General features: G+C 35.3%; 4 protein-coding genes across 8 annotated transcripts; 2 read left to right on the top strand and 2 right to left on the bottom strand.

The window, feature by feature from the left end:
• The first annotated feature begins 6 nt into the window (after positions 1 to 6).
• On the top strand, positions 7 to 5,257 carry LOC126687368 (ABC transporter B family member 4-like). Its single transcript, XM_050381916.2, has 12 exons — positions 7 to 536; positions 624 to 678; positions 802 to 977; positions 1,089 to 1,310; positions 1,397 to 1,635; positions 1,753 to 2,278; positions 2,364 to 2,637; positions 2,731 to 3,584; positions 3,670 to 3,936; positions 4,023 to 4,286; positions 4,368 to 4,661; positions 4,755 to 5,257. Exons 1-12 carry the CDS (start codon positions 306 to 308, stop codon positions 5,109 to 5,111), a joined length of 3,759 nt encoding a protein of 1,252 aa, XP_050237873.1. The 5' UTR covers positions 7 to 305; the 3' UTR covers positions 5,112 to 5,257.
• Positions 5,258 to 5,337: 80 nt separating this feature from the next.
• LOC126687369 (uncharacterized) lies at positions 5,338 to 7,949 on the bottom strand. Its single transcript, XM_050381917.2, has 7 exons — positions 7,770 to 7,949; positions 7,606 to 7,680; positions 7,461 to 7,518; positions 7,257 to 7,312; positions 7,060 to 7,122; positions 6,111 to 6,179; positions 5,338 to 5,920 (listed from the first exon to the last, which is right to left on the bottom strand). Exons 1-7 carry the CDS (start codon positions 7,821 to 7,823, stop codon positions 5,669 to 5,671), a joined length of 627 nt encoding a protein of 208 aa, XP_050237874.1. The 5' UTR covers positions 7,824 to 7,949; the 3' UTR covers positions 5,338 to 5,668.
• Positions 7,950 to 11,089: 3,140 nt separating this feature from the next.
• LOC126688300 (L-cysteine desulfhydrase) lies at positions 11,090 to 13,831 on the bottom strand. Its single transcript, XM_050382950.2, is given in 3 exon segments — positions 11,090 to 11,763; positions 12,366 to 13,077; positions 13,079 to 13,831. Coding segments are annotated over 2 exon segments (1,356 nt in total). The 5' UTR covers positions 13,727 to 13,831; the 3' UTR covers positions 11,090 to 11,763; positions 12,366 to 12,369.
• A 1,050-nt stretch (positions 13,832 to 14,881) lies between these two features.
• Positions 14,882 to 19,384, top strand: LOC126686810 (protein transport protein SEC23 A). Of its 5 annotated transcripts, none has more exons than XM_050381061.1 (7): positions 14,882 to 15,081; positions 15,226 to 15,303; positions 15,485 to 15,982; positions 16,207 to 18,027; positions 18,469 to 18,585; positions 18,700 to 18,771; positions 18,949 to 19,384. In XM_050381061.1, the coding sequence occupies exons 3-7, from the start codon at positions 15,506 to 15,508 to the stop codon at positions 19,084 to 19,086; spliced, it is 2,625 nt and encodes an 874-aa protein (XP_050237018.1). In that variant the 5' UTR covers positions 14,882 to 15,081; positions 15,226 to 15,303; positions 15,485 to 15,505; the 3' UTR covers positions 19,087 to 19,384. The 5 variants fall into 5 exon arrangements, with proteins under 5 accessions (XP_050237018.1, XP_050237017.1, XP_050237016.1 ...); XM_050381060.1 differs by having other exon boundaries at positions 15,405 to 15,982; XM_050381059.1 differs by having other exon boundaries at positions 15,181 to 15,303.
• The last annotated feature ends 6,465 nt before the right edge of the window (positions 19,385 to 25,849 follow it).

Raw genomic sequence — 25,849 nt, 5'->3', positions numbered from 1 at the left:
TTAATAAATGAATGATGTTCAAAAGAAAACGTTTTCATTAAATCACCTGTGACTCAGTTTTTGAGTATCACATCCTTTGTATTTCACATTATTTTCGGGAATTACTATTCTTTATTCCTTTTTTTTCTTACTCGTTCCGCCATACAATTGCCTTCTAAGAGGTTCAGTTTTCATATTTTTATTAATTTTCTGAATAATTACACTGTTTTCTGAGTTGAAACAGTTTAAATTCTTTTTTTTCTTCCGTTACTTCTTCTGCAAGTTAGTTTAGGAACGTTTTCTTGCAGTAGTAGGGTTTGATTCCGATGGCGGAGACTAAAATCGATGCCCCTGGGAAGGGGAAAGCGAAAAAAGTAGCGTTTTATAAACTGTTTACGTTCGCTGATTCTAAAGATATTTTGTTGATGATTATTGGAACTGTTGCTGCTTTTGGGAATGGAGTGACTATGCCTTTCATGTCAGTGCTTATGGGCCAAACTATTGATTCTTTCGGATCCAATCAGAATGACAAAGGGATCGTTCCGATAATTTCCAAGGTAATCGAAAACAGTAGTTTTTTTCAGATATATTATATGTTCTTCTTTTCTTGAATATCTGAATTCTGATTCTTGCAAGTTTTTCAGATATCGTTGGAATTCGTCTACTTAGCCTGCGCAGCTGCGGCATTAGCTTGTCTTCGTAAGTTCTTCATCTCTATTATACTAGTATTCCTTTACGTGTATGTATATATAAGTTCCAATTGAAACATTCTGAAATTATTTTGACTAAAATACAAAAACATTGTGTTTCTTCGTTTGTCAGAGGTTACCTGCTGGATGGTAACAGGAGAACGTCAGGCGGCAAGAATAAGGGGTTTATATCTGAAAACTATATTGAGACAAGATATTGCTTTCTTCGATAAGGAAACAAACACCGGAGAGGTTGTTGGTCGAATGTCGGGCGATACTGTTCTTATCCAGGATGCCATGGGTGAAAAGGTAATAATAATGTTTTTGCATCTGCTGCTGCAGATGGAGAAATTGTAATGAACATTCAGTTTTTCTAATCTTATCGCATATTTTAATTTGAGTCTTTCCTGTTTTATGCAGGTCGGAAAAGTTCTGCAGCTGTTGGCTACATTTTTTGGTGGTTTTATCATAGCATTTGTCAGAGGGACAAAACTTGCTGCTTTTCTGTTAATTGCTATTCCTTTCATAGTTCTAGCTGTTGGTGCCATGGCCCTTACCATGGCACGATTGGCAGCTCGCGGACAAAAAGCATATGCAGAAGCTGCTTCTGTTGTAGAACAGACAATTGGCTCAATTAGAACTGTAGGTTACATAGTCTGAAACAAAAGTATGCTTTAATTTTTCCTATTTTGTCATGCAAAGTACTAACTTATCCTTCCACGTTTCAGGTTGCATCATTTACCGGAGAGAATCGAGCTATTAGTGTTTACAACGAACATCTTCAGACTGCTTATAAATCAGGCCTGTTTGAAGGTCTTGCTTCCGGATTAGGTGTAGGTGTAGTTATGCTTGTCTTGTTCAGTAGCTATGGCATGGCTATATGGATTGGTGCAAAGATGATATTGGCAAATGGATATACGGGAGGCCAAGTGATTAATGTGATCTTTGCCGTATTGCTCGCTTCAATGTGAGTTTCTTCATCACTCGTGTTCCAATGTTGCACGAAAACAGAAACGCTGAAACCTATTTTTTTTACAGAATTAGGTTATAAATTTAAACTTTTTGCTTTTTTAAACTTTGGCAGGTCTTTGGGACAGGCATCGCCTTGTCTGAGTGCTTTTGCTGCAGGACAAGCTGCAGCCTATAAAATGTTCGAGACGATTAAGAGGAAGCCGGAGATCGATGCTTACAGTACAAACGGAAGAGTATTGGACAATATCCGCGGAGATATCGAGCTGAGAAATGTATATTTCAGTTATCCAGCAAGACCTGATGAGGAAATATTTAGTGGATTCTCTCTCTCAATCCCGAGTGGTTCTACTGCAGCTTTGGTTGGGCACAGTGGAAGTGGAAAATCAACAGTTATTAGTCTGATAGAGAGATTTTATGATCCAAAAGCAGGAGATGTTCTCATTGATGGAATTAACCTCAAAGAGTTGCAACTTAAATGGATCAGAGAAAAAATTGGGCTCGTCGGCCAGGAGCCTGCGCTTTTTTCATCTAGCATCAGGGACAATATTGCATATGGGAAAGATGGTGCAACTCTTGAAGAGATAAGAACAGCTGCTGAACTCGCCAATGCTGCAAAATTCATCGATAAATTACCTCAGGTTTGACGTTATTCTTCATATCCTGTCAACCAAATATGTTTCAGATTATCAGATTAGTTGATGAATTTTCTGTTTTTGCATTCAGGGCCTTGACACTATGGTTGGTGAGCATGGAACTCAACTTTCTGGTGGGCAGAAGCAGAGAATTGCGATCGCTAGAGCAATCTTGAAGAACCCTCCAATTCTACTTCTGGATGAAGCCACCAGTGCACTTGATGCAGAATCTGAGAGGGTAGTGCAAGAAGCACTAGACAGAAATATGGTGAACCGTACAACTGTTATCGTCGCCCATCGTTTAGCCACGGTTAGGGCTGCTAATATGATTGCTGTCATTCATCGAGGCAAAATTGTCGAAAAAGGTATTGCTGCAATAACATAAACATAATAGTCAAGCTAATATTAAACTTCTCTTATTAGATTTCATAATTTGATCATGTTTATGAAATTCACAGGAACACATTCGGATCTACTTGAAAATCCTGATGGAGCATACTCTCAGCTAATGCGCTTGCAGAAACTAAATAAAGAATCAGAAGAAGCAGCACATGATTCCGGTAGATTAGAGATCTCAAGGGATTCGTTCGGACAGCTAAGCGAAAGAAGGTCAATGCGCCATTCCATAAGCCGGGGATCATCAAGAAACAGCAGCAGCTATCGCAACTCGCCATCACCTGCAATTGATAATGACCTGGAAAATGGAGAAACTCTTCCATCAGAAAAACAAACCCGAAAGATTTCCATCTGGCGTCTTGCTTCTCTAAACAAGCCAGAGCTGCCAGTTCTCATAGCAGGTGCTGTTTCTGCAAGTCTCAATGGAGCAATACTTCCAATTTATGGCGTACTAATCTCTAGAGCAATCAAAACATTTTTTGAACCACCTCATCAACTGCAAAAGGACTCGAAATTTTGGGCGCTTATGTTCGTGATCCTTGGCCTGGTATCGGTTTTGGTACATCCATTAAGAACATTCTTCTTTTCCGTAGCTGGATCTAAACTAATCCAACGAATAAGATCCAGCTGTTTTGAGAAGGTGGTTTGTATGGAGATTGGCTGGTTTGATGATCCTAAGCACTCGAGTGGTGCAATTGGTGCTAGGCTCTCATCAGATGCAGCAGCAGTTCGAGCCTTAGTGGGAGATTCATTAGCTCAGATAGTTCAAAACATTGCAACAGCTTTAGCTGGAATAATCATTGCTTTCACTGCTAGTTGGCCTCTAGCATGTATTATCCTTGTACTACTCCCCCTAATCTTCCTCAACAGTGCGATACAAGTAAAATTCATGAAAGGTTTCAGCGCAAATGCGAAGGTACAACTTCTCGAGTCCCCCATTTTAGTATTTCGTTTCTTCTCATGTCTATATATCGTTTTAACATAAATCTAAATGGTTGCAGACGATGTACGAGGAAGCAAGCCAAGTTGCTAGTGATGCAGTTGGAAGTATAAGAACAGTAGCTTCATTCTGTGCTGAAGAGAAAGTGATGGAACTATACGACAAGAAATGCAAGGGTCCTATGATAGCCGGAGTAAAGCTAGGATTGATCAGCGGTTTAGGATTTGGATTGGCCTCATTCTGTTTGTTCTCATTCTACGCCATTAGTTTCTATGCTGGAGCTCAACTAATCAAGCATGGCCTCACTACGTTTTCGGATGTTTTTCGGGTAAGTACATTAATAAATTCATCATATTCATACTAACACTTAACTATGTGTTTCAATGATACTAAAACATAGATTCAATCTTTCAGGTTTTCTTCGCTTTGACTATGGCAGCAGTAGGAGTTGCTCAGACGAGTTCCCTCGGTGCTGATTCCACAAAAGCGAAAGCTGCTGCTGCTTCAGTATTCGACATAATAGACAGAACATCTATGGTGGATCCTAGTAATGAGTCAGGAAGAACATTGGAAATCGTGAGAGGAGATATTGATATTCGTTCTGTCAGCTTTAAATATCCATCCAGACCCGACATTCAGATTTTCCGGGACCTCAGCTTGACCATTCGTTCTGGAAGGGTAATCTTTTTAAGCCAATTAATGCATGACATATAGTTTTTTTTTCTATCAGCAATATTTAATCATTTCAATTTGTTGCAGGTTGTGGCGCTAGTCGGAGAAAGTGGGAGTGGTAAGTCGACAGTCATCGCATTATTGCAAAGATTTTACGATGCAGATTCAGGTCATATCACTCTTGATGGAGTTCAAATTCAGAACCTGAATTTGAAGTGGTTAAGACGGCAAATGGGGCTTGTTAGCCAAGAGCCTGCTTTGTTCAATGACTCAATCCGTGCCAATATTGCATACGGAAAGGAAGGAAATGCAACTGAGGCAGAAATTATAGCTGCAGCACAACTCGCCAATGCCCACAGTTTCATCAGTAGTTTACAAGAGGTACGCGAATCTTATAGCCCGCATAATCAAATTATTGTTTAATCCTGATATTTCAATTTCATTGTAATTTTGATTGAACCCATGTGAATGCAGGGTTATGATACAATGGTAGGGGAGCGAGGAACTCAATTATCCGGGGGACAGAAGCAAAGGGTGGCCATAGCTCGAGCCATAGTGAAGAGTCCGAAGATATTACTATTAGACGAGGCAACAAGTGCATTAGATGCAGAATCAGAAAGAGTAGTTCAACAAGCATTAGATAAAATCATGGTGAACAGGACGACAATCGTCGTCGCTCATCGATTATCAACAATCAAGAATGCGGATGTTATTGCTGTGGTTAAAAACGGTGCTATTGTGGAGAAAGGAAGGCACGAGGCGCTCATCAACATCAAAGATGGTTGCTATGCATCTCTTGTGGCACTTCACATGAGTGCTAAAACTGCATAGAGGGATTTGCAGTTCATTTTGATTCTAGATTTTGGAACTTGTGTGAGTTGTAAATGTTTTTGCTCATTGCTTTCGCTCTTTACATTGATATATGAATGTAATTTTACTCTTTCAATTGTACATTAATAAGAGCAAAATTAAGGCAACTTATGGAGTGGGACATCTAAGTCAGAGTCAATTTTTTGCTAGATGACTAGCACATAGCAGATCCAAGAAACACATGACCTCACATGGAATAATAATTTATTGAGATAACTGATAATCAACAAATAATCCGTACGCATTTCTGTCTGTATGCTCTATAATTACAGTTGCAAAATAAAGGCAAATAGCATATTCTAACAATGACAACTAACATAACCTTTAAAGCCTCACCAATCCATGCCGCCATCAATTGGTTCGTTTTTGCTACTACTGGACACACTGTTGATGAGATTGGTTTCTAACCGGCTGCTGGTGTTGGCCGGTGCAGTAGCTTTTGCTAACAGTGTTGTCACCTCTCTGCAAACTCCTTTAGCCAGCCTTTTTCCTGGCCTTGATAGATCGATCTATACATTCTAATCATCATCTTCACTTTCATCACTGTATGAAACAAGGCCAGTTTTAGCAACATCATGTAACACATTAGAACCACCATTAGGTGTTCTCACTAGGTCTGAAGATTTTTCTGTATCAACATCAGGTTTTTTCATATCTGAAGATTCAACATATACATGTTCTGTCTTTGCTTTCTTGGCCTGTGGTTTGACCTTTATAATCATACTTAATGGGCGAGAAGGTGGATTTTTCTTCTCAGTCGCTTTTTGCTCCTGCATGCAGTAAAAACATGTTGCAATTAGAAAATAGGGGGTTTTCATCTCTTCACGTTTACTAGTTGAAAGCAATGAACTTAAGCTGTTATAATCTACTATCCTACCACAAGAATCAAGTATGGACTTGTATACATAAAACCAAAAGATATATAGAACAGTCAACAAACATAAACAGACATATAGTAACCTGAACTGCCGGTACAGATGGCTTTTCCTTCAATTCATGAAACATGGTAGACTGTGCTGCAACTGCTGCCTGAAAGTGAAATGTAACAATATCGTATAAAATGGAACGCCAGTTATAAGTGAAAAAACATGTCAATAAATTGTTAAAAAGGGATGTTTAGAGCACTAAGAATATCAAGGTAGCAAATAAGGGGACTATAAATGCCACTCAGCAGGATTACAAAAGGAAGCAGTATAATAAAAAGACAGGTAAGAAACAAAAAGTAATTTGGCTCAATTGCTCATCAGCTTGAATAATAATGCTCCAACAAAAACAAATGCTGGAAATCTATTATAGCATATACAATTCCAATTTTTTTTCTAATAGGACAATTCTTCTATTGATTGACAACCATGCCATATTAATATGGCTTACAAGCCTGTTATCATGATTTTTCACATTTTAATAAAGCATAACAATTGGAGGCGGGGGGGGCCCAAAAGGAAACTTGCCCCGCACCAAAAAAATTGTTTTGTTAAACATCATTGGCTCCCTAACTTTTGCATCAGGAGAAAAGGATTTTAAATGTAGTAGTAGAGCCTTCAAATAGAAAGACAAGTATTTAAAAGGGATTAAAATTAATCAAAATGAATTACAAATAATAAAGAACAAAAACTAGTATTAAGTCCTTATTAAGCTGTTTAAATAATATAATAAAAAAGTAGAAATTAGCAAGAAATTTTTTTTATTCATAATATGTCGAGTAATATATATATAAAATATTAAAATAGAGTTCTATAATTTATTAAATTTAGCCCCAAGCCGAAATTTTTGATTCCTCCCTTGTTGTCAATGCCAGCTAAGAAGTCTAGATTCGAAAAATACAAAATCAAAAACACAAACCATATCAAGCAACTAAAGAATTTAAAGTAACAGAAGCTGTACAGTTTGAAATGAGTTAGTAAATTACTTGGAAACTCTTTAGTTGCTGTGCTTCCTCATCTGCCATATGTTGCTCATATTCCTTCCTCGACTACATTGCCAAGATGAAGACTACATTACTACATTCTAAACTTTAAAAATTAAACTTAGATAAATCTCTAGATAACACAAACAAAAGTATAGGAGCCAAAAAGTTGCTGAATGTGAAAGCATAATATAACCCACCATTTCTAAGTTATCAAGGAACTCCGTCTCATCATCATCCAACGCCTTAGGAGGCCCTGCAACCAACAACAACAATTAATAAACAGCTATGTAGCACTGACACGGATACGGAAAAAAGAGACACTTAGACGCGGACATGGTGTTGAAATGCCAAGTTTCCGACTCGTTTTCAAAACAATTGAATAAGTGAACTCTGACACTTACTATGCTTAAACCGCTCATTGAATTCTGCATCTTTTTTGTCTTTGTTCTCCTTTAAAATCTGCGTCGTAAAATCAAAAATCAATGAGTAGCAGTTTAAAGTTAAATTTGGTTAGAAAATTTAAAAAGTTTAGTGGGAAAGCAAAACCTCGTAGAGAGGGCGGTCTCTCTGAGCAGTGCCGTCTTCAACACGCTCACCTCTTGATTGTTTAGCTTGATCTAACTGGTAATAACAATGGATTAATTAAATGACATTAACGAATAATTAATGAATAAATTAGGGTTTTGAGGGGCTAGGAGAAGAATACCAACCTGTTCCTCCGACACAAAATTCATTAACCTAATTGGTTTTGAAAATTCCTCCATCTTTCTATTTCTTCTTAATTCTGATATAAAGAATCAGCTTTTCCGTCTTCTTCTTCTGTTCAATAAGCTTTGATTTTTGACAAATACAAACTAAACAGTCTCTTGCTCTGTGCCCATGGGATGCGACCGGATCGGTTTGGTTCGGTTTGAGATCTAATTAGTAATTAGACCAACCAAATCGAAATAAGTTAAACATTCCATGGAAATCTACAACCGATCCTCTAATAAATATATTGGTAGATCAAAAATTAATTAATAATTAAAATTATTAATTTATTGAATTTATATAAAAAAAATTATAAAACGTAATTTTAAAGTAACATTCGTAAACTTAATATTAATATTATATTATAAAAAAATAATTATATACCTTTCACAATCACTCAATTCAAAAGAAATAATTTTGTATTCAGTTCAAAAATATCAATTTGATATTCAACCAAAAAATAATTATCAGGAAGCTGTATTCATGAAGTAAAATAATTTTTAATATTTTTTGTATGTTAGAGATGTTTCCTTTGTTTTTATTTGTTTATCTAATAACTTCCTTTAAAAGAAATTCGTTTGAACAAAAAAATTATAATTTGATAGTATTTCATATTGCACCTAATAAATTAAATTAGTGTTGTCCCAAATAAATTATAAATTATTATATCTTTTTTAAAAAAAATTCTCTAATAATTAATATTTCTATAAAATATATTTTAAATTTTATTAATTATTAAATAATAAAATTATTAATTATCTGACATGAAATGAAGTTGGTTCCCTTAATTTTTTATTAATTATTATAATTATTAATTTATTAAATATTAACTATTAAAAAGTAGTTTAAATCAAATGGAACTATTTATTATTTTGGTTTTAAAATTTGAGGGAGTGGCTATAATTGAAACCAAACTCTAAAAGAATTGGCAAAAATTGAAATTTTTTAAGGAGAACTTAGTAAACTATCTAAATAGAAAAAGCATTAATATCTTTTATACCTGAAATTCCAACTTAATTTACATACCTAAACGTATCAAATATTTATATTTTTTATTTTGTCTATTTGTTTTTATACTCCATTTATACTTTATATATTTTAGTTACAACTATTATTTTTTCGTTTTCTTTGTTTTCTTCTTCTTCAATTCATTCAAACAAAAATAACTAACAATTCAATCAATCAATTCAAAATCTTCAATTCATAACAATTCAATAAAGCGATTTCCTTAATTATATAATTCTTGAAAATTTATTACGAATTTTAAATATAATTTCCGGTCCGAATTTTTTATTTGTAATTAAATCACTTTAAATTTTACATGAATTCGAATCCAGGATTATAATTTTCTTCAAAAAATGGTAAATTATTAGTTTATTTCTAATTAAAAATAGTTTCAAAGGTTTCTAAAATATAGTTTTATTATCGTTTTAAAAAGAAAATTATACAATGGTTTCAAACAGTTTGCAAAAATTTCAAACAATTCAAAAAAAAACACAAACACAAAACACAGCTTTAAACGAGTTACAAAAGTTTTAGATAGTTTACAAAGTTTTCAAACAATTTATTAAGGTTGCAAACACAATCTGCAACCAATATATAAAATCAGTTTCAAACAGTTTATAAAAAAATTCAAATCAATTACAAAGATTTCAAACAGATTCAAACAGCTTGTAAAGATTTTAAATAGTTTATAAAAATTTCAAACAATTTAAAACAGTTTCTAAAAACGGTTTACATATGTTTAAAAAATAATTTCAAATATTTTACAAAAGTTTTAAATCGTTTTTAAAATACATTCTATAAAAATATTTAAGCGGTCTATAAAAGAGTTGCAAACAATTTATAAAAGGATTTCAAACAATTTCAAACATATCCAAAAATATAATTTGCAACATTTATCTTAAAACAATTTCAAACAGTTTCAAAACAAAACAATTTCAAGCAATTTACAATAGTTTCAAACATATGAACAAAATCATCAATAATTGATATTAACAAATAAAAAAAAAAGTAAAAAGAGAAAGAATAAAATTTAGAATAAGGGAATACGGCGCTGGCAGGGCAGAATCATTACTTCAAATTCTTTGAGACAAATACAACTGATTATCGGTGATTTTTTATTAATTTCAGATCTTAAATTGTTTGTGTTATTGATTGAAACTTATTAGATGAATTATAAAAATATTAGATAAAATTTGTTAAGAAATTCTATTGAAATGGAAAATGAATAAGAAGAAAAACGTTACAGATAAAAGAAGAAGAAAAAAAAAAGAAAGATGAAAAAGGAGAGAAGAAGGAAAGAGAACAAAAAAGAAAAAAAGAGCGGAGAAATTAAGATGTGTGTGTATGTGTACATAAAAGAGTACAAGTGTTAATAAGTCAAATTTATTTGAATATACAACTAAAAATAATAGAAAATAAAATAAAAATAATTTTTTTAAATGAGATATTGGTGCAAATAATTTTTTGTCTATTTTCTATATATTCATCATTTTTAAAAGTTTGGACTAACAAAAAAAAACTGGGGTGTTTTTAGAGCATTAGGCGTATTATATAATATAAGCTTTAATATATTTATAAATTATATAAAAAGATCATATTATTCGTTTACAATTAATAAAATTAAATATAAATAATAATTTAACAAATTCAAAATTTATAAAAATATATACATATTTTGAAATGTTTCATGATTTTTAAGAAAAATAATAGATAATTGTTTTTTTTTTAAATTGATGGGTTATGAATTTTTTTTATATTTGGTTATTGATTTTTAAAAGATAAAATTAAAATCTAAAATTAAAATTTTGTGAATCAGATATAATAGTGAATAGAATTTTCAAAAAGACAATAATTAATATGTGAATTTTTTATTTATATATATGTATTGCATTAGCGTTGCACTGGACATGTTAAAAAATGTTAAAAAAATCAAAAAATAAATAAATCATCAAGTCATTTACAAAAAGAAAAGTAAAAGTAATGACCTTAATGTTGCCATTAAGACACAAAAATGATCCTAATATGTTGAATGTTGCAAAAATAACCCTCTATATAATACTTTAACTCAATCCTACAAAAAAGGTCTAAATATTAGCTTTTAAGACATTAAGGTTACTTTTGCACTTCGATGGCAACATTAAAATCATTTTTGCACCTAAAAAATCATCTACTCGGTTGTAACATTTGGATCACTTTTGTACCTTTTCCCTTCCCAAAACTTGCAAAGTAACTTCTAGTTACCCCTCCAAAATTCCAATTTGATAATAATCTAGAGACGCATTCAAATAAACGAAAAACATGTTCCTGAAAAAAAGAGCATAAAGCTACGTAATCCGAAGAATGCTGAAACTCAGATGGATTTCATAGAACAGCCACCACATAAAAGAAAAGCTAGGGGATAATGCGTCAGCAAAAGAACGGGAACAGAGGAATCCACCAAGATGATTGTTTTATACGGCTGAAAAACATGAACAAAGTTACAGAAATCCTGAATCTTCTAACTGATGCAATCAGTTGCTTATGATATTAAATAATACGATCTGTCTCACCTCAGTCCCCAAGATCCTATCACGTATAGGCCCCAGATGCCTATCATTACCTCATGAAGCAAAACTGACATAGATCATACAGCTCGAGTCCTCAGATCATAACCATATGATGTGGGATTATCCGGCTTGGCAAGTCCAAGTAGACTCATGCCCAAGCGATAGTTATTGCTTGATAGAGCAGTGCATCTCATCTACTTCTGTCAAATCTCCATACTACCTATAGTTATTTTACTACTTTAAACTAAAATTGAGTGGTGTGCTATTCTTAAAAAGTTAGCGTCAACACTTTCTAAAATTGAAACTCCGATCGGATGAAATGCTTGTCCTCTATCCTTCTGAGAAGTTACTCAAATTTCAAGCTAGGCAACTTTGTAATTATGCATTCCGCAGCTTTCAACACCTAATCAACCTACAGAAATTGCAAGCCAATTAACCAAACACCAATACTAGTTATTTCAGATGGTCAAAATTTGAATCTGCAGTCTTATAGCATTATACATTATTTGAATAGACCAGTGGGATAAAAATAATGAGCAACAAATTGTTTTCGAGGTCCATGCGACGCCTGATAAAACAAGCGGAAAACATAGAAAGCTATAATGTCTAGAGCAACATGGTGAATGCTAGATGCTAGAATTGCACTACCAGTTGTGCTAGCAAAAAGGTAGATGATTATTAACCTTACAAAAACACAAAAATTCCCATTTCTACTTCCAGTAGGCCATGCTTTCAAATCAAATTAATTATTAAGAAATTTCCAGTTAAATTTTAAGTAGGCCATGCTCTCAAATCAATGTTGTCTAATTAATTTTGCATACAGAACACACTGTCATGTCCCAGATTCTTGGTCCTCATGGTCCTTAAATTGAACTGTATGGTAATCAAATAGATGGAAATTCTCTTAAACATGCAAATTGAACACAATAGACCGAAACCTAAATATAAATAATGTATATCAACCTAAATAATTTACCAGAAACTACATTTATGCGAAAAGAATACCTCTTCATCCTGTAAAAAGCTTTTCAGATATCTGTGGATCCTCAAGAAGCTGATTTATGGCGTCCCTAAGCCTGAAATAATCGTCAAGTGTATTATAAACCTGAAAAGAAATTCTTGCATAGGCAGTTATAAAGCCATCCTTATCCTTCACCCCATATTCACCATCTTTCACGGCCTGATAATGAATAGGAACCTCAACTCCATAATCGTCACGCAAGCACGATCTTAATCTCAAAGCATCATCTTGAGATTTAACATGCAATCTCGAAGGCAAACTAATCATAACCATGCCAGCACACATCTCTGGTGAAGCTCCAATACTCGTGCCCCACGACTCAGCCAACATTTTCCCCATTTCCACAACCTTCTCATGATTCCTCTTAATAATCCCATCAACTCCACCTTTAAACCGATTCACAAACTCTAAAGCAGACGGTACAACCAGCTGAGAACTATAATCTCTAGTACCAATCCAGGAGCTCTCTATAGGCAGCCCGTTTCCATACTCATGTGACACCACAGGATGGTGCAAACTCGAAATCAAAACATTATTTTTCCTACAATATAAGAACGCAACCGACGGCGGACAAAAAAACCACTTATGCAAATTACTAACATAAAAATCAGCTCCAATCTCTTTAACATCTACCTTAACACTACCTAAAGCATGAGCAACATCAACGAAAACTTGATCAACACCTTCTTCTCTACAAAAGCTTAACTAATTCCTTAACATGAGTAACAACACAAGGCATTGAAGTAATATGATCAATTATAGCTAATCTAACTTTTTTACCATTAGATTTACCTTCCAGCAATCCTTTCCGAAACTCCGCGATAATCTCCTCACTCGAATTAACCGGAAATGGAAGGCAAATTTCAACAACCGAACCGCCAGCTCGCGTGACGTATGCCTGAATAGATTTCTTAACAGCTTCGTAAGCGCAGTGAAGCATCACAACAGTGTCGCCTCTTTGAAATTTACCGTCGGAAAATAACCGGCCGATTTGCTGAAGAACAATAGCGGCAGCGGTGGTGGCGTTGTCAATCAGGGAGATTTCCTCCACGTCATCGGCATTGATGAGGTTCTTAATAACCGTCTGTGAGTGGAGTATACCTTTGCGGAGAGTTTTGAAATAGAATTCATCAGGTTGCTGAAGAAACTTTAACTGCCAGATTCTCTGGTCGGCGAGGACTGATTTAGGGCAGCTACCGAAACTGCCGTTGTTGATTCGGGCTACGTTCGGGTCGTGGTGAGAAAACTCGTCTCGGATTTCGGATTCGGTTATGAACTCAGTGAGTCGGGGTTTCTTTGGGAGGTGATGAGAAACGTCGCCGTTTCGAGGATCTTCGGCTTCCATTGTTAGGGTTTGTGAAGGAGAAGAACATGCATAGTGTGTGGCTTGATAGAAGTGAAAACAGAGGAGTGTTGAAATGTGTCGTTATCCGGTTAGAAACTGCAAACGGTAACGAGGATTTGATAAAACGTCGACGTTTCTTCTGTTAGTATTCTTTTTTTAATAATTTATTTTTCTAATACATACAGATTTGGACCGTAGGAAATCAATTTTGTAATTTAATTGGATATACATATAGGATGTCGTGTTGCCATTAATCACGTGATTACGTAAATAATCTTTTATTCTCAATTTCAGTTTAAAACAGCTCGTGGCAATCTTTGATCTAATTATAATAAGCCACGTGGAAATAAAGTGGGTTGGAGTTATGGGTCTACTAGAAAAGAATGCAGGTGATTATAGGTACAAACGACGTCGTAATAAATCTTTTTTTACATAATGAATAAAAGATCAAAGCGACCCTTATATTTGCAGTACATCGAAATCTAATAATTACTTTAAATTTTTTAATCAATTAGATTTCAAATGTCGTGTCTTGGAGTCAATCACTTTTAGCTTTTCAATCAATTAGATTTTAAAATTTGTGTTTTGGAGTCAATAATCACTTTTAGATATCTTAATCAATTAAATCTTAAAAATTCTTAAATTAAATTAAGTAATTTTCAATTTGTATATCTCAAACACGTAATTTATTTGTTTCAAAACACAAATCTTAATACCTAATTAATTTTAAAAAGTTAAAAATGACTTATTTGAAGATTTAAATAGCAATTTGCCCCTTCAATGTATAAGTAATAGGCAAACAACACATAAATTTATTTTATGGGCAAAACAATCACAAATTTGGTGATTATGGACAATTAATTTCATTTTGACAATTTACCCATTCAATTTGTAAGCTAATTGACCGCTAAATTGAAAATTTGTCAACGTTAGCTAATCTGTCAAAATAAGATTAATTACTCAATCACTAAATTCGTGATAAATTTGCTTACGAAGTTAATTTATATATTAATTACTCATTATTTATAAATTGAGACGACAAATACTGCTTAAATTTTTATTTGAAATTAAAATATAACTTTTGAAATTTAATTAACTAAAACAATTAAAAGACACAAATTCCGAGTAACCGCTGATCCCTTTTCTCAATCAATAATCCGCATATGTGATGAACCCAGAACTGGCCTAACTCGCTTTTTCGAATGTTCCCACTCAACGACTCGGCCACAAGACCCAGAACCCATAATCTAAAACTAATAAACTATGACGTTGCTTATTTAGGAGAACAAAATACAAATAAAGAAAAAAATAACTCCTTTAAATCTCTCAATCCTCTCTGCCTCTCTCTAATTCAGGTATGTGAATTGCAATTTCTCAGCTCAATTTTACAAAATGTTGATGTAAAATAAGATTAAGAACCCTAGATCTTTCCATTTTCTTGTTTTCTTGATTAGATTTCACTGTGCAAAGAGGGGATTTAATAATACCCAATTGTGCAGAGTTAAAGAGAGTATGGGGAGGAGGCTTTGATCATAGCAATTTCTGTTTCTACTGAGTACTGAATTTGATATCTTAAGGTGAATATTTGATTTTCTTTTTTATGATTCTTCATTTTCTTGGGATAATTTGAACTGGGTTTGGATTAATTTTTGTGTTCTTTGGTTCTTGATTGCTTCAGGGGGTTTAGTTTACTCTCAAATGTGCTTTCTTTAAACCTTGTAACTTGATTTTGTGTTCTTGAGAGTTTTTGTTTTTTAGTTAGGAAAGATTTGTACTTCAATGGCTAATCCACCTCAATCATCTGGTGGTTATCCTCTCACTATTAATCCCTCCAATTCGGATACATCCTCCACTCGACTTGAGAAAAGTCCGGTTCCTGCTTCGCCTCCAGTTTTAGTTCCTAGATTTCCTCCTTCTAGTTTGCAACATGATCAAATTCCTCCCCTCGCTGTCAAAACTCCGGATTTAGCGTCACCGGCCAATGGGGTTAAATCAGGGAGCACGGTTTCTCATTTAAGTACTCCCCCTGGTCCTCCTGTGTTTACTTCACCTGTTCGGCCTGCTGCTGTACCTTTTCGGACTTCTCCTGCAACTCCTCAGCCAGTTGCTTTCTCGTCTGGCTCTTCTTTGCCTACATCGTCACCTCCACATTTCTTGAATGGATCTCCAGAATTGCAGCACCAAGTTCCCCTACATACGGAAGAAGACTCGACGCAAGTTGAGGAAGTATCATGCGTCTTATTCTCTGCTCACAAGGTATCTCTTTCGTTCTGTTCGGTACAAATTTCATTTTTTCAATGTCCTTTGAATTGGAGTATTATTGTGAAGACATTGTAGACAGAATTATTATGATATCCTTGCTGCATTTAGGTGAACTTCAGATATCATCATCAAATAACATCATCAGAAATCTTTTAATGGCAAGACATTTATGATTTGGGATTTATGAATAAACTCTATTTGATTCATTTTTCATGTAGGTACTGAGAAGTAAGAAACTTGCCAATGTACCTAGTTTGGGTTTTGGGGCATTGATTTCTCCTGGAAAAGAGATTTCACCAGGTGCTCAATTAACTCAGCGTGAACCTCATCGCTGCCAAAATTGTGGAGCTTATGCAAATCTTTATTGCAAGATATTACTTAGTACAGGCCAGTGGCAATGCGTAATTTGCCGGACCCTGAATGGAAGTGATCGTGAATATATTGCTCCAAGCAAAGAGGATCTTCGTAACTTTCCAGAACTATCATCTCCAGTTGTTGATTTTGTTCAAACTGGGAACAAGAGACCTGGTTTTATTCCAGTTTCTGATTCCAGGATGTCTGCACCCACTATTCTTGTTATTGATGACTGTTTAGATGAACCACACTTGCAACATTTACAAAGCTCCTTGCATGCATTCGTCGATTCTCTTCCCCCTACAGCAAGAATTGGAATTATAACATATGGTCGAACTGTATCTGTTTATGATTTTTCAGAGGAATCGATGGCATCTGCTGATGTTCTTCCTGGTAATAAATCCCCTACTCAGGAATCCTTGAAGGCATTGATATATGGAACTGGGGTGTACTTAGCACCTATGCATGCTTCAAAAGAAGTGGCGCACCAAATATTTTCATCACTGAGACCATATAAATTGAACATAGCAGAATCTTCAAGAGATCGGTGCCTGGGTACTGCAGTTGAGGTTGCGCTGGCTATAATCCATGGACCATCTGCGGAGATGTCTCGAGGTGTGATCAAAAGGGCTGGAGGTAATAGTAGAATTATCGTGTGCGCTGGGGGACCTAATACCTATGGCCCTGGGTCAGTCCCTCATTCATTTAGTCACCCAAATTATCCTCATATGGAAAAGGTGGCACTCAAATGGATGGAGCATCTCGGTCATGAAGCTCATGGACACAATACAGTGGTTGACATTCTATGTGCTGGAACTTGTCCTGTTAGAATTCCAGTTTTGCAGCCTCTTGGAAAAGCATCTGGGGGTGTATTGGTTCTACATGACGACTTTGGAGAAGCATTCGGCGTAAACTTGCAAAGGGCATCTACTAGGGCATCAGGATGCCAGGGTTTATTGGAAGTTCGGTGTTCTGATGATATTCTAATTAGTCAAGTTGTGGGCCCTGGTGAAGAGGCTCATGTAGAACCGCATGAAACTTTCAAGAATGACACTTCTCTGTGCATTCAGTTGCTAAGTGTAGAAGAAACCCAGAGTTTTTCTCTTTCTATGGAAACTAAAGGAGACCTAAAGAGTGATAGTGTATTTTTCCAGTTTTCGATTCAATACTCAAGCATTTATCAAGCTGACATTTCAAGAGTCATTACTATTAGATTGCCTGTTGTTGACAGTGTTTCAGAATATCTAGAGAGTGTTCAAGATGAAGTGGCTGCAATCCTTATTGCCAAGAGGACTATTTTGCGAGCCAAAAACTCATCTGATGCAATTGATGCACGGGCAACAATAGATGAGAGAATTAAAGACATTGGTTTAAAATTTGGGTCACAGCTACCCAAGTCAAAACTTCATCGGTTCCCCAAAGAACTTTCATTGTTACCAGAACTTCTTTTTCATCTTAGAAGAGGACCACTTTTGGGAAGCATTGTTGGCCATGAAGATGAGAGGTCTGTATTGCGGAACTTGTTTCTCAATGCATCCTTTGATCTTTCTCTCCGAATGGTGTCACCTCGTTGTTTGATGCACCGGGAAGGTGGCACTTTTGAGGAATTGCCTGCTTATGACCTAGCAATGCAGTCTGATACAGCTGTTGTTCTTGACCATGGAACTGATGTATTCATCTGGCTGGTAAAGTTTTCCTCGATTTCTTCTTATGGTGCCATCTTTTATTTACTCCCTGGTTCTGTTGGTGTGTTCATTTTTGAATTTCATGTGTCTTTGCCCATCTGATGCCTGATTTGATTGAGCGAAGTGTGTGAATGAAAGTATTCGTAGGAGAAACAAAATGTAGGAATTCATTGCCTAGATCCTTACCAAAGTCTTGCTAAGTAACATTTCAAAATTGTGTTATGTATAATTAAGGGTTGGAACAAATAATTCAAATCAAGGGGTTGGTAATAGACTTCAAGCACACTGTTCTGAAGATTATTGCTAACTGCAGAAATTTGAATCTGGCCATATTTAAAGTTGTCAAGGCTGGTGATATTGCGACATTGTTTCTGACACACTGATAGCAAACCCTTTGTGCTTTCAGTTTGAGACGTGTATGCTAATTTATTAACTTTACAGGGTGCTGAACTAGCTGCTGATGAAGGACGAAGTGCAGCTGCCTTAGCAGCTTGCAGAACATTAGCTGAAGAGCTCACTGAATTGCGGTTTCCAGCTCCTAGAATTCTAGCATTCAAGGTTCTTTTCCCGTTATTTCTTTCTCAATCATGTCTGTTCATGTTTTGTCTCCATTAGCAAAGCTCCATATTTCACCAAGTTAAAAAGAACTTAACGGTCTAATTTATAAAACAGGAGGGGAGTTCTCAAGCCCGGTATTTTGTTTCTCGGTTGATACCAGCGCACAAGGATCCTCCTTATGAACAGGTGAAGTCGGAAACAACTAGATTTTATGTTTATTAGCATTTCTGTTTCCTTGTCAGAGCTTTAGGTTACAAATTGTTTGCTTAAGCCTCTTAGTTGATTATAGAAGATGTAACGTCAGACTTGTCTTGACCAGACAATCCTATATAATGATGTTAATCTCGCTCACTTTGCTTCCAGGAAGCAAGATTCCCACAGCTTCGTTCTTTAACGACGGAACAGAGGACAAAGCTGAAATGCAGCTTTATTCATTTTGACGATCCTAGCTTATGTGAATGGATGCGAAGCTTGAAAGTGGTGCCACCAGAACCAAGTTAAACTTTGTTCTTCTGCAACTGCAATCCGGTGGCTAGTGTATGTACCTTTATAAAGAAGCTTAGGACTCCCATGCCATATTTCCGTCTTTTGTTCGATTAGGTGATTAAAGGGATGCTTCTTGGATCACGACGAGGAATACATTTAATTATTTTTCTTTCTTCTCGTTTTTTTTTTCCGGGAAATAGGGAACATCTATACTCGACTGTCAAAAGTTTTGACATTGTTTCTTCTTGTTATTTAGATTCTCAATTGAAATAATTTTGCAGAAGCAATAAAGTTCCCTTTTCTTTTTCCTTTATCCGTTTTTCCAGTCATTTTAAGTTGCAGCTGATATGATCTCAGGGTAATTACTATTTTGTACCTGATGTTATTTTGTGGAAGAGTTCAAGTGCACTGTGCTGCTTTGACGTTGCAGGGGCCTCTAGAAGTTCATAAATCCTCCATTGCTGGAACTTGTTATTCTCACAACTCACAAGTACTATAGTTATATCAAAATAAATTATATTTCAACTATGATAGACAAGTTTTATTTCTTGTTTGACAAGTCTTTCATCTAAATATAGCTAGGGATTTTGATTACTTAATAATCATGATTATCGTTTGATTCAGTTTGTAATTAAAATAAAATATTGGTGTTTGGTTTTTAGTTCGGTTTGGGCATTTGAAAACCAAAAAAAGAAATAAAAACTCAAATGAAAAAAATGAAAAAGTAAAAAAAAAAATATTAATATAAATTAATAAATTTCATATAACATATAATTTATATGCTAATAAATATAACTGAAAAATTATAGACAATAATATGATGTTTAAATTAATTCTAGATAATATTATTTTGGTTATTAAGCCGTGTAATATGAATTTATAGCTAGGTTTGGTATGATTTGGAAAATTAAAAAACTTCGGTTAGTCGGTTGGCCGATCCCAAACCAAAACGACCGATGCATAACCTTAAATATAGCATTAATTTATATCAGACAAATATGTTATAAATATTCAATGAAAAAATAAATTCTTTTAACATTTCAAGTGAATAATTTCTTTATTAGATGTTATATATTGCAATAATAGTTTTAAGAAATGAACCGGGAAATTAGAAATCGGTTTGAATTGATTCATTTTTAAAAGCTAAAATATGGTTCAATATCTTTGAATTGAAAAAGTTATAAATTAGAGGGTTAATTACATATAAAATCACCATTGATACACTAAAATATAATTCTATCACAATTTTTAAAAGCTGTCAATTTCATTTACTAAATTTTATTTTAGTTTGCAATTCTATCACTGTTTGAAAATCCGACGACTAGTAATTGACATGATGAATGAAAAAATGATGTGACATGACTATCAGATGCAACAAAAAATTGACCGTGTTGTTAACCTGATTATTCATCTCAAAATCTAATTTGGAACTGTATGTCTTTGTTAGAAAAAATATACAAAACAACGAATTATGCTGCAAAATATTACTGCAAATTATAATCAATTGCTTATGACATCTGGTTTGTTATGCCATATCATTTTTTTATGGGTTAAATGCAAATTCATACACCAACTTTGACCTAATTTGCAATTACAACATAAACTTTTAAACTTGGCAATGTCGGTAACCAACTTTCATTTCTTGGCAAATTGGTACACCGACCAATCATAAAACGACAAATGGCGGTTTATTACAATGTCCACGTTAGTGTTTTTTGAGTTTGGTGTATCAATTTGCCAAAAGTGTAAAGTTGGTTACTGACATTGCCAAGTTTCAAAGTTTATGTTGTAATTGCAAATTAGGTCAAAGTTGGTGTATGAATTTGCATTTAATCCTTTTTTTATTTGCCACGTTAGCAAGTCGCTAGATTTTTCAAAAGATGATGGAATTAAAAAAAAGTCGACAATTTTATATGTAACTGGCCCAAAATTATTTTACTAATTAAACCGCAATACTTATTGTATTTTTTATTTATTAGTTAGAATATATCGACTAATGAATTGTCAATGAAAAGCAACCGCATAATTCTATTATACTTTTTACTAACTTGAGAAAGTTCGATATATTATATTTAAGTTCACCTTTTTTTTTTTATGAATGAAAATATATTAAAAGCCTTGAGAAAAGGCAAACCAACGCTCAAAAAAAAAAACGGATTTAGATTGAGGCAAAGAGAAAGAATCAATCAAGAAAAATACAATCCGGATTTCTAAACAACTCCAAACTAGAATAAGAGAAAGACGGATTCAAATATTTGTAGCTATTTGTTGCCGCAGTGAAGCTTTCAAATACTGCCTCCTCTGCCGAAATATTCCTTCTCTGAAAGATACGCGCGTTCCTACTTTTCCAAAGATTCCAAATCGTGAAGAACCATAAACTGAACCACAAATCTGAATATTTACTGTTATGGACCAAACAACGCCAATAATAGATAAAATCCTCCAAACAACGAGGCATAACCCAGAGTAAACCGATCTTCGACAAGCTCAAATTCCAAACCAATCTAGCAAAAGAACAATGCATTAAAATATGATCACTATTTTCTGTTTCCCCGCAAAAAAATACAATCTGTATCCTCATTTGGAATAATTTTCCGTTGAGTACGGAAAGAACGGCTAGCTATACGGCCATGTAATGCAGTCCAGGAAAAGAATTTAATGCGGGGTGAGCTGACAGATTTCCACAGCATAGAGAAAGCAGAGCTGGCGTTCATTCGAGGTCGAGAAGCAGCAGCAAAAGACCGGGCTGTGTACTGCTGAACTTTCCCGTTCCAACAAATCCTATCTTCGTTCCCAGTTGCAATGTCGAGCTGCTCTAGATTTGCATGAAGAAGCAGCAGCTCGGCCTTCTCAGAAATTCGAAGCTGACGCCTCCACTTCCAACTTGACGAATGAACTTCACGGACAGTAGCCAGCTTCTGATTAGACAGACCATAGAGACGAGGATAAATACTTGATGGCGATCTACCATTGATCCAGTTATCGTGCCAGAAAGAAACCGAATTCCCATTATTTATCTGCAATGAGACAAGGCTAACAAAGCTATCCCAAGAGTTTTGATTTAGAAAACAAGCACCACGAATACCTTTCCAAATATGCGACATTGAGTTATTAACGCCATTTATAAAACAGCCCCAACCCGAAATATTAGAAGAAGAAACCACAATTTTCATCCAAAGAGAAGAATGTTGCATCGATCGAATTTTCCATATCAATTTGAACAGCAAGCAGCGATTTCTCACATCAAGACGGGTTAAACCCAAACCTCCATCAATAAAATCTCGACAAACATTGTCCCAAGACACTTTGCACAACACTCTACTAGAAGTATCTCCTCTCTATAAAAAAACGTCTCATATAAGAGTCTAAAGTGTTTTGAATACTGCCAGGAATTTTAAAAACCGACATATAAGAAATTGGGATACTCTGAAGAACGGATTTAATGAGGATAAGACTGTTAAGAACACTACTGGATTTCAGTGGTTTTGCGACGGACAATTCCGTCGCAAATCACTCATAATCCGTCGCAAATGTGGATTTGCGACGGCTTTGCGACGGAACAGGTCCGTCGCAAAATCTCTGGTCGCTAAAAAATTAGCGACCAGAGCGTCGCAAATATGGCGACGGCAAGCCCGTCGCCATAACCAAATACACCGTCGCCAATGTCGTCTCCCAAAAAATGAAAAGGGAGACGTATTGGCGACGGAGTTAACCATTTTGCGACGGAATTAACTCCGTCGCAAATTTTGATAATTTGCGACGGAATCGGTTCCGTCGCAAAATGGTACAAGTTTGCGACGGAGTTTATTCCGTCGCAAATTATCAAAATTTGCGACGGAGTTAATTCCGTCGCAAATTGTCAATATTTGCGACGGAACCAATTCCGTCGCAAATATCGTCGCAGTTTGGACAGAATTATCTATTTTCCGTCCGTTTTTCCTATTCAATTCACGACAATTAAAATCTGTAAAATCTATTATTTGAAACTCTCATTAAAACTCAATTTCCAAAAACGACCGATTTCATATAAAAACATGTTATATTTTACATATCGTAAGAAAATATATAAAACAAGATAACACAAAATGTATAAAAGTGACAAAATACAAAATGTCAGAAATACAAACGTGACACTACGAAGTCGGAGTATCGTCATCGTCTGAAGGACCTGGGGGTGGGCGATACTGCGGAGGAAGAGTCTGCATCATCTTCGCCATCTCGGCCTGAATAATCTCGGCCATCCTCTCATTGGTTCTCGCCTGCTGGGCACGGAGATCCTCCACCTCAGTGGTAATTAGGGGTGTAAATGAACCGAGCCGTTCGCGAGCAGCTCGGTGTTCGGCTCGGTAAGAGCTCGGTTCATGTTCGTTCGTATTCTAAACGAACCGAGCTCGAACTTGATTTTATGTTCGTTAATATAAACGAGCCGAACATGAACATAGTGGTGTTCGGCTCGTTTATGTTCGCGAACAGCTCGAATAATAGTTCATGAACAAACTCATGAACGAGCTCGATTAAGAGTTCGTAAACAAGTTCGTGAACGAGCTCGTATATAGTTCACGAACAAGCTCGTTTAGAAACTCGATTAGGTGTCCGCGGACTAATTCATATTTAGAATAATTTGTATAATTATGTTTCTAATTTATTCAGCTCATATTCGTGAACGAGTTCGATTAGATTGTTTTTAATTTATTCAGCTCATATTCGTGTTTGTTCGTTTAAAAGTTCGTGTTCGTTCGTTTATCCGCTAAACGAGCGGGCTCGCGAACGAGCTCGTTTAGTACTTATCGAGTTCGTTCGCGAGCTTGTTCGTGAACGAGCTCGTTTAGTATTTATCGAGCTTGTTCGTGAGCTCGTTCGCGAACTTGTTCATTTAGCGGCTAAACGGACGAACACGAGCTGAACACGAACCGAACATGAACACTATAAAATTTAAACGAACCGAACATGAACACTCTGTTCAAAGCTCGACTGAACATGAACCGAACATGAACACCTTGTTCGCTAAACGAACCGAACATGAACACTTTAAAGCTCGGCTCGGCTCGGTTCATTTACACCCCTAGTGGTAATCTGGCGCAGTCCGTCCTGGATCCCCGCCCGCACACGCCGCTCGATCTCCTCCTCAGTTCGCTGTGACTGTGTGGACCTGGTCCTCGCCCTACTAGACGTCGTCGTATCCACGTACGCACTAGTCGCTGAACCCAACCCGTAGACACGCCGCTTCTTGTTGACGCCCTCGATATCTAGAAATAGCTGCGTCTCGTCGACTTCTGCTGTGCTAGACGAACCACCCTCTCCGGTCGGCGGCTGCGATGCAGCAGCAAGTCTCTGAGCAATTGCATCCTACAAAAAGATTGAAAAACATATATATCACATAACGGCTAATTAAAACGTATAACATATGAAATGTAAGTATAAATCCTAACGAAAATTCGGCAGCATTTCCTCTATAATTTGATCAACACCCATTTTTCAGGGACATCCTGCAAACATATAGATTTCATATACAACCCACCGGCTGTTAACACACCTAATCTAACATTTACAATTTAAATTAAAACAAATTTTACACTAATTTAATCTAACACTTGAGTAAAGTAAAACAACTACTAAAATTAGATTGTTTATGACTTACACTCATGTCTTGGGCCCTCTTGTCTACCATGACACCCTTGTCAGCTTTCGTGGAGTGCATCCGAGTATACAGCTCCGTTGCGGTAGGCTTGCGGCCGAGCTCGTCAGCCTAAAAGAATAATAAACAATTTGTTAGTTCATCAGAAAATCAAAAAATAAAAGATAGTTATAAATAAAAAAGAATTCTAGAAACAAACCAACACATCCATATGTCTGATGGCAGAACGGGATCCCCCTGTGTGGCGTACTGGTCCGGAACCGGCTCCAGCAGGCTCGCTCATCCGATTAGCGCGAGCTACATCGGACTTCTTCTTCTCGTCCTCTGACGCCCAGACGGCCTGCCAGGAATCCCAGATATCTTGGCTGATCGAGGTATGTTTGCCGTCCTTGTCTCTCATCCTGTGAATAACGTCCTTGTATCGGTTGGCAGCATGCGTCATGAATACACCTTTGATGACGTCGTCGCTGTAATCCACCGTATCCCACCAGTATTCCTTCTGCAAAACATAAACACCAAGTTTGAGTTAGTAATTTTGCGTTAGTCTAAAATCAAACTTTAAAATTAACAATTTATACCGTAAATTGCACTAATTAGCGTAAATTGCACTAATTAATCTATTCTATCTCAAATTAATTAAAAACCTACTATATTAATTAAACTAATTAATTTATATTAATCTAATTCAATAACCTAATTTAATCAACTAATTAATACATAAACAATAATTATGAACAAATAAATATTAATTAGTATAAATTTACTAAGTCAGAAACCCTAATACAAATTAAACTAATTCAAATATAATTTAATTAACCTAACCCCTAACCTAGTTTATTTTTATTTTTTTTAAAAAAAAATAATTAATCCTAATAAATAAAACTAACCCCAAACTAATTAAATTCAACTAATTCAACTATAATTTAATTAACCTAACCCTAAACAAATTTTATATAATTTAAAAAAAAGATAATTAACCCTATAATACTAATCCTAAGCTAAATAAATTAAACTAATTATACAATTATAATTTAAAACCTAACCCTAAATTAGTTTAATATGACTTGAAAAACAGAAAATTAACCCTAATTTAAATTAACCCTAATTTAAATTAACTAATCTAATTGCTAATTAATACAATAT

Source organism: Mercurialis annua, linkage group LG6 (assembly GCF_937616625.2).
Source record: "Mercurialis annua linkage group LG6, ddMerAnnu1.2, whole genome shotgun sequence".
NCBI lineage: Eukaryota > Viridiplantae > Streptophyta > Magnoliopsida > Malpighiales > Euphorbiaceae > Mercurialis > Mercurialis annua.
This window is presented reverse-complemented; position numbering and strand designations above follow the sequence as displayed.

Bases quoted from the DNA above. Each gene is read 5' to 3' on its own strand.
- LOC126687368 (XM_050381916.2), top strand. From the start codon at position 306: ATGGCGGAGACTAAAATCGATGCCCCTGGGAAGGGGAAAGCGAAAAAA. The intron at 1,636-1,752 runs GTGAGTTTCTTC...AAACTTTGGCAG, and splicing joins GCCGTATTGCTCGCTTCAAT to GTCTTTGGGACAGGCATCGC. The intron at 3,585-3,669 runs GTACAACTTCTC...AAATGGTTGCAG, and splicing joins GTTTCAGCGCAAATGCGAAG to ACGATGTACGAGGAAGCAAG.
- LOC126686810 (XM_050381061.1), top strand. From the start codon at position 15,506: ATGGCTAATCCACCTCAATCATCTGGTGGTTATCCTCTCACTATTAAT. The intron at 18,028-18,468 runs GTAAAGTTTTCC...TTAACTTTACAG, and splicing joins CTGATGTATTCATCTGGCTG to GGTGCTGAACTAGCTGCTGA. The intron at 18,586-18,699 runs GTTCTTTTCCCG...TTTATAAAACAG, and splicing joins CTAGAATTCTAGCATTCAAG to GAGGGGAGTTCTCAAGCCCG.
- LOC126687369 (XM_050381917.2), bottom strand. From the start codon at position 7,823: ATGGAGGAATTTTCAAAACCAATTAGGTTAATGAATTTTGTGTCGGAG. The intron at 7,313-7,460 runs GTAAGTGTCAGA...TGTTGGTTGCAG, and splicing joins CAATGAGCGGTTTAAGCATA to GGCCTCCTAAGGCGTTGGAT. The intron at 5,921-6,110 runs GTTACTATATGT...TACTGCATGCAG, and splicing joins CATCTGTACCGGCAGTTCAG to GAGCAAAAAGCGACTGAGAA.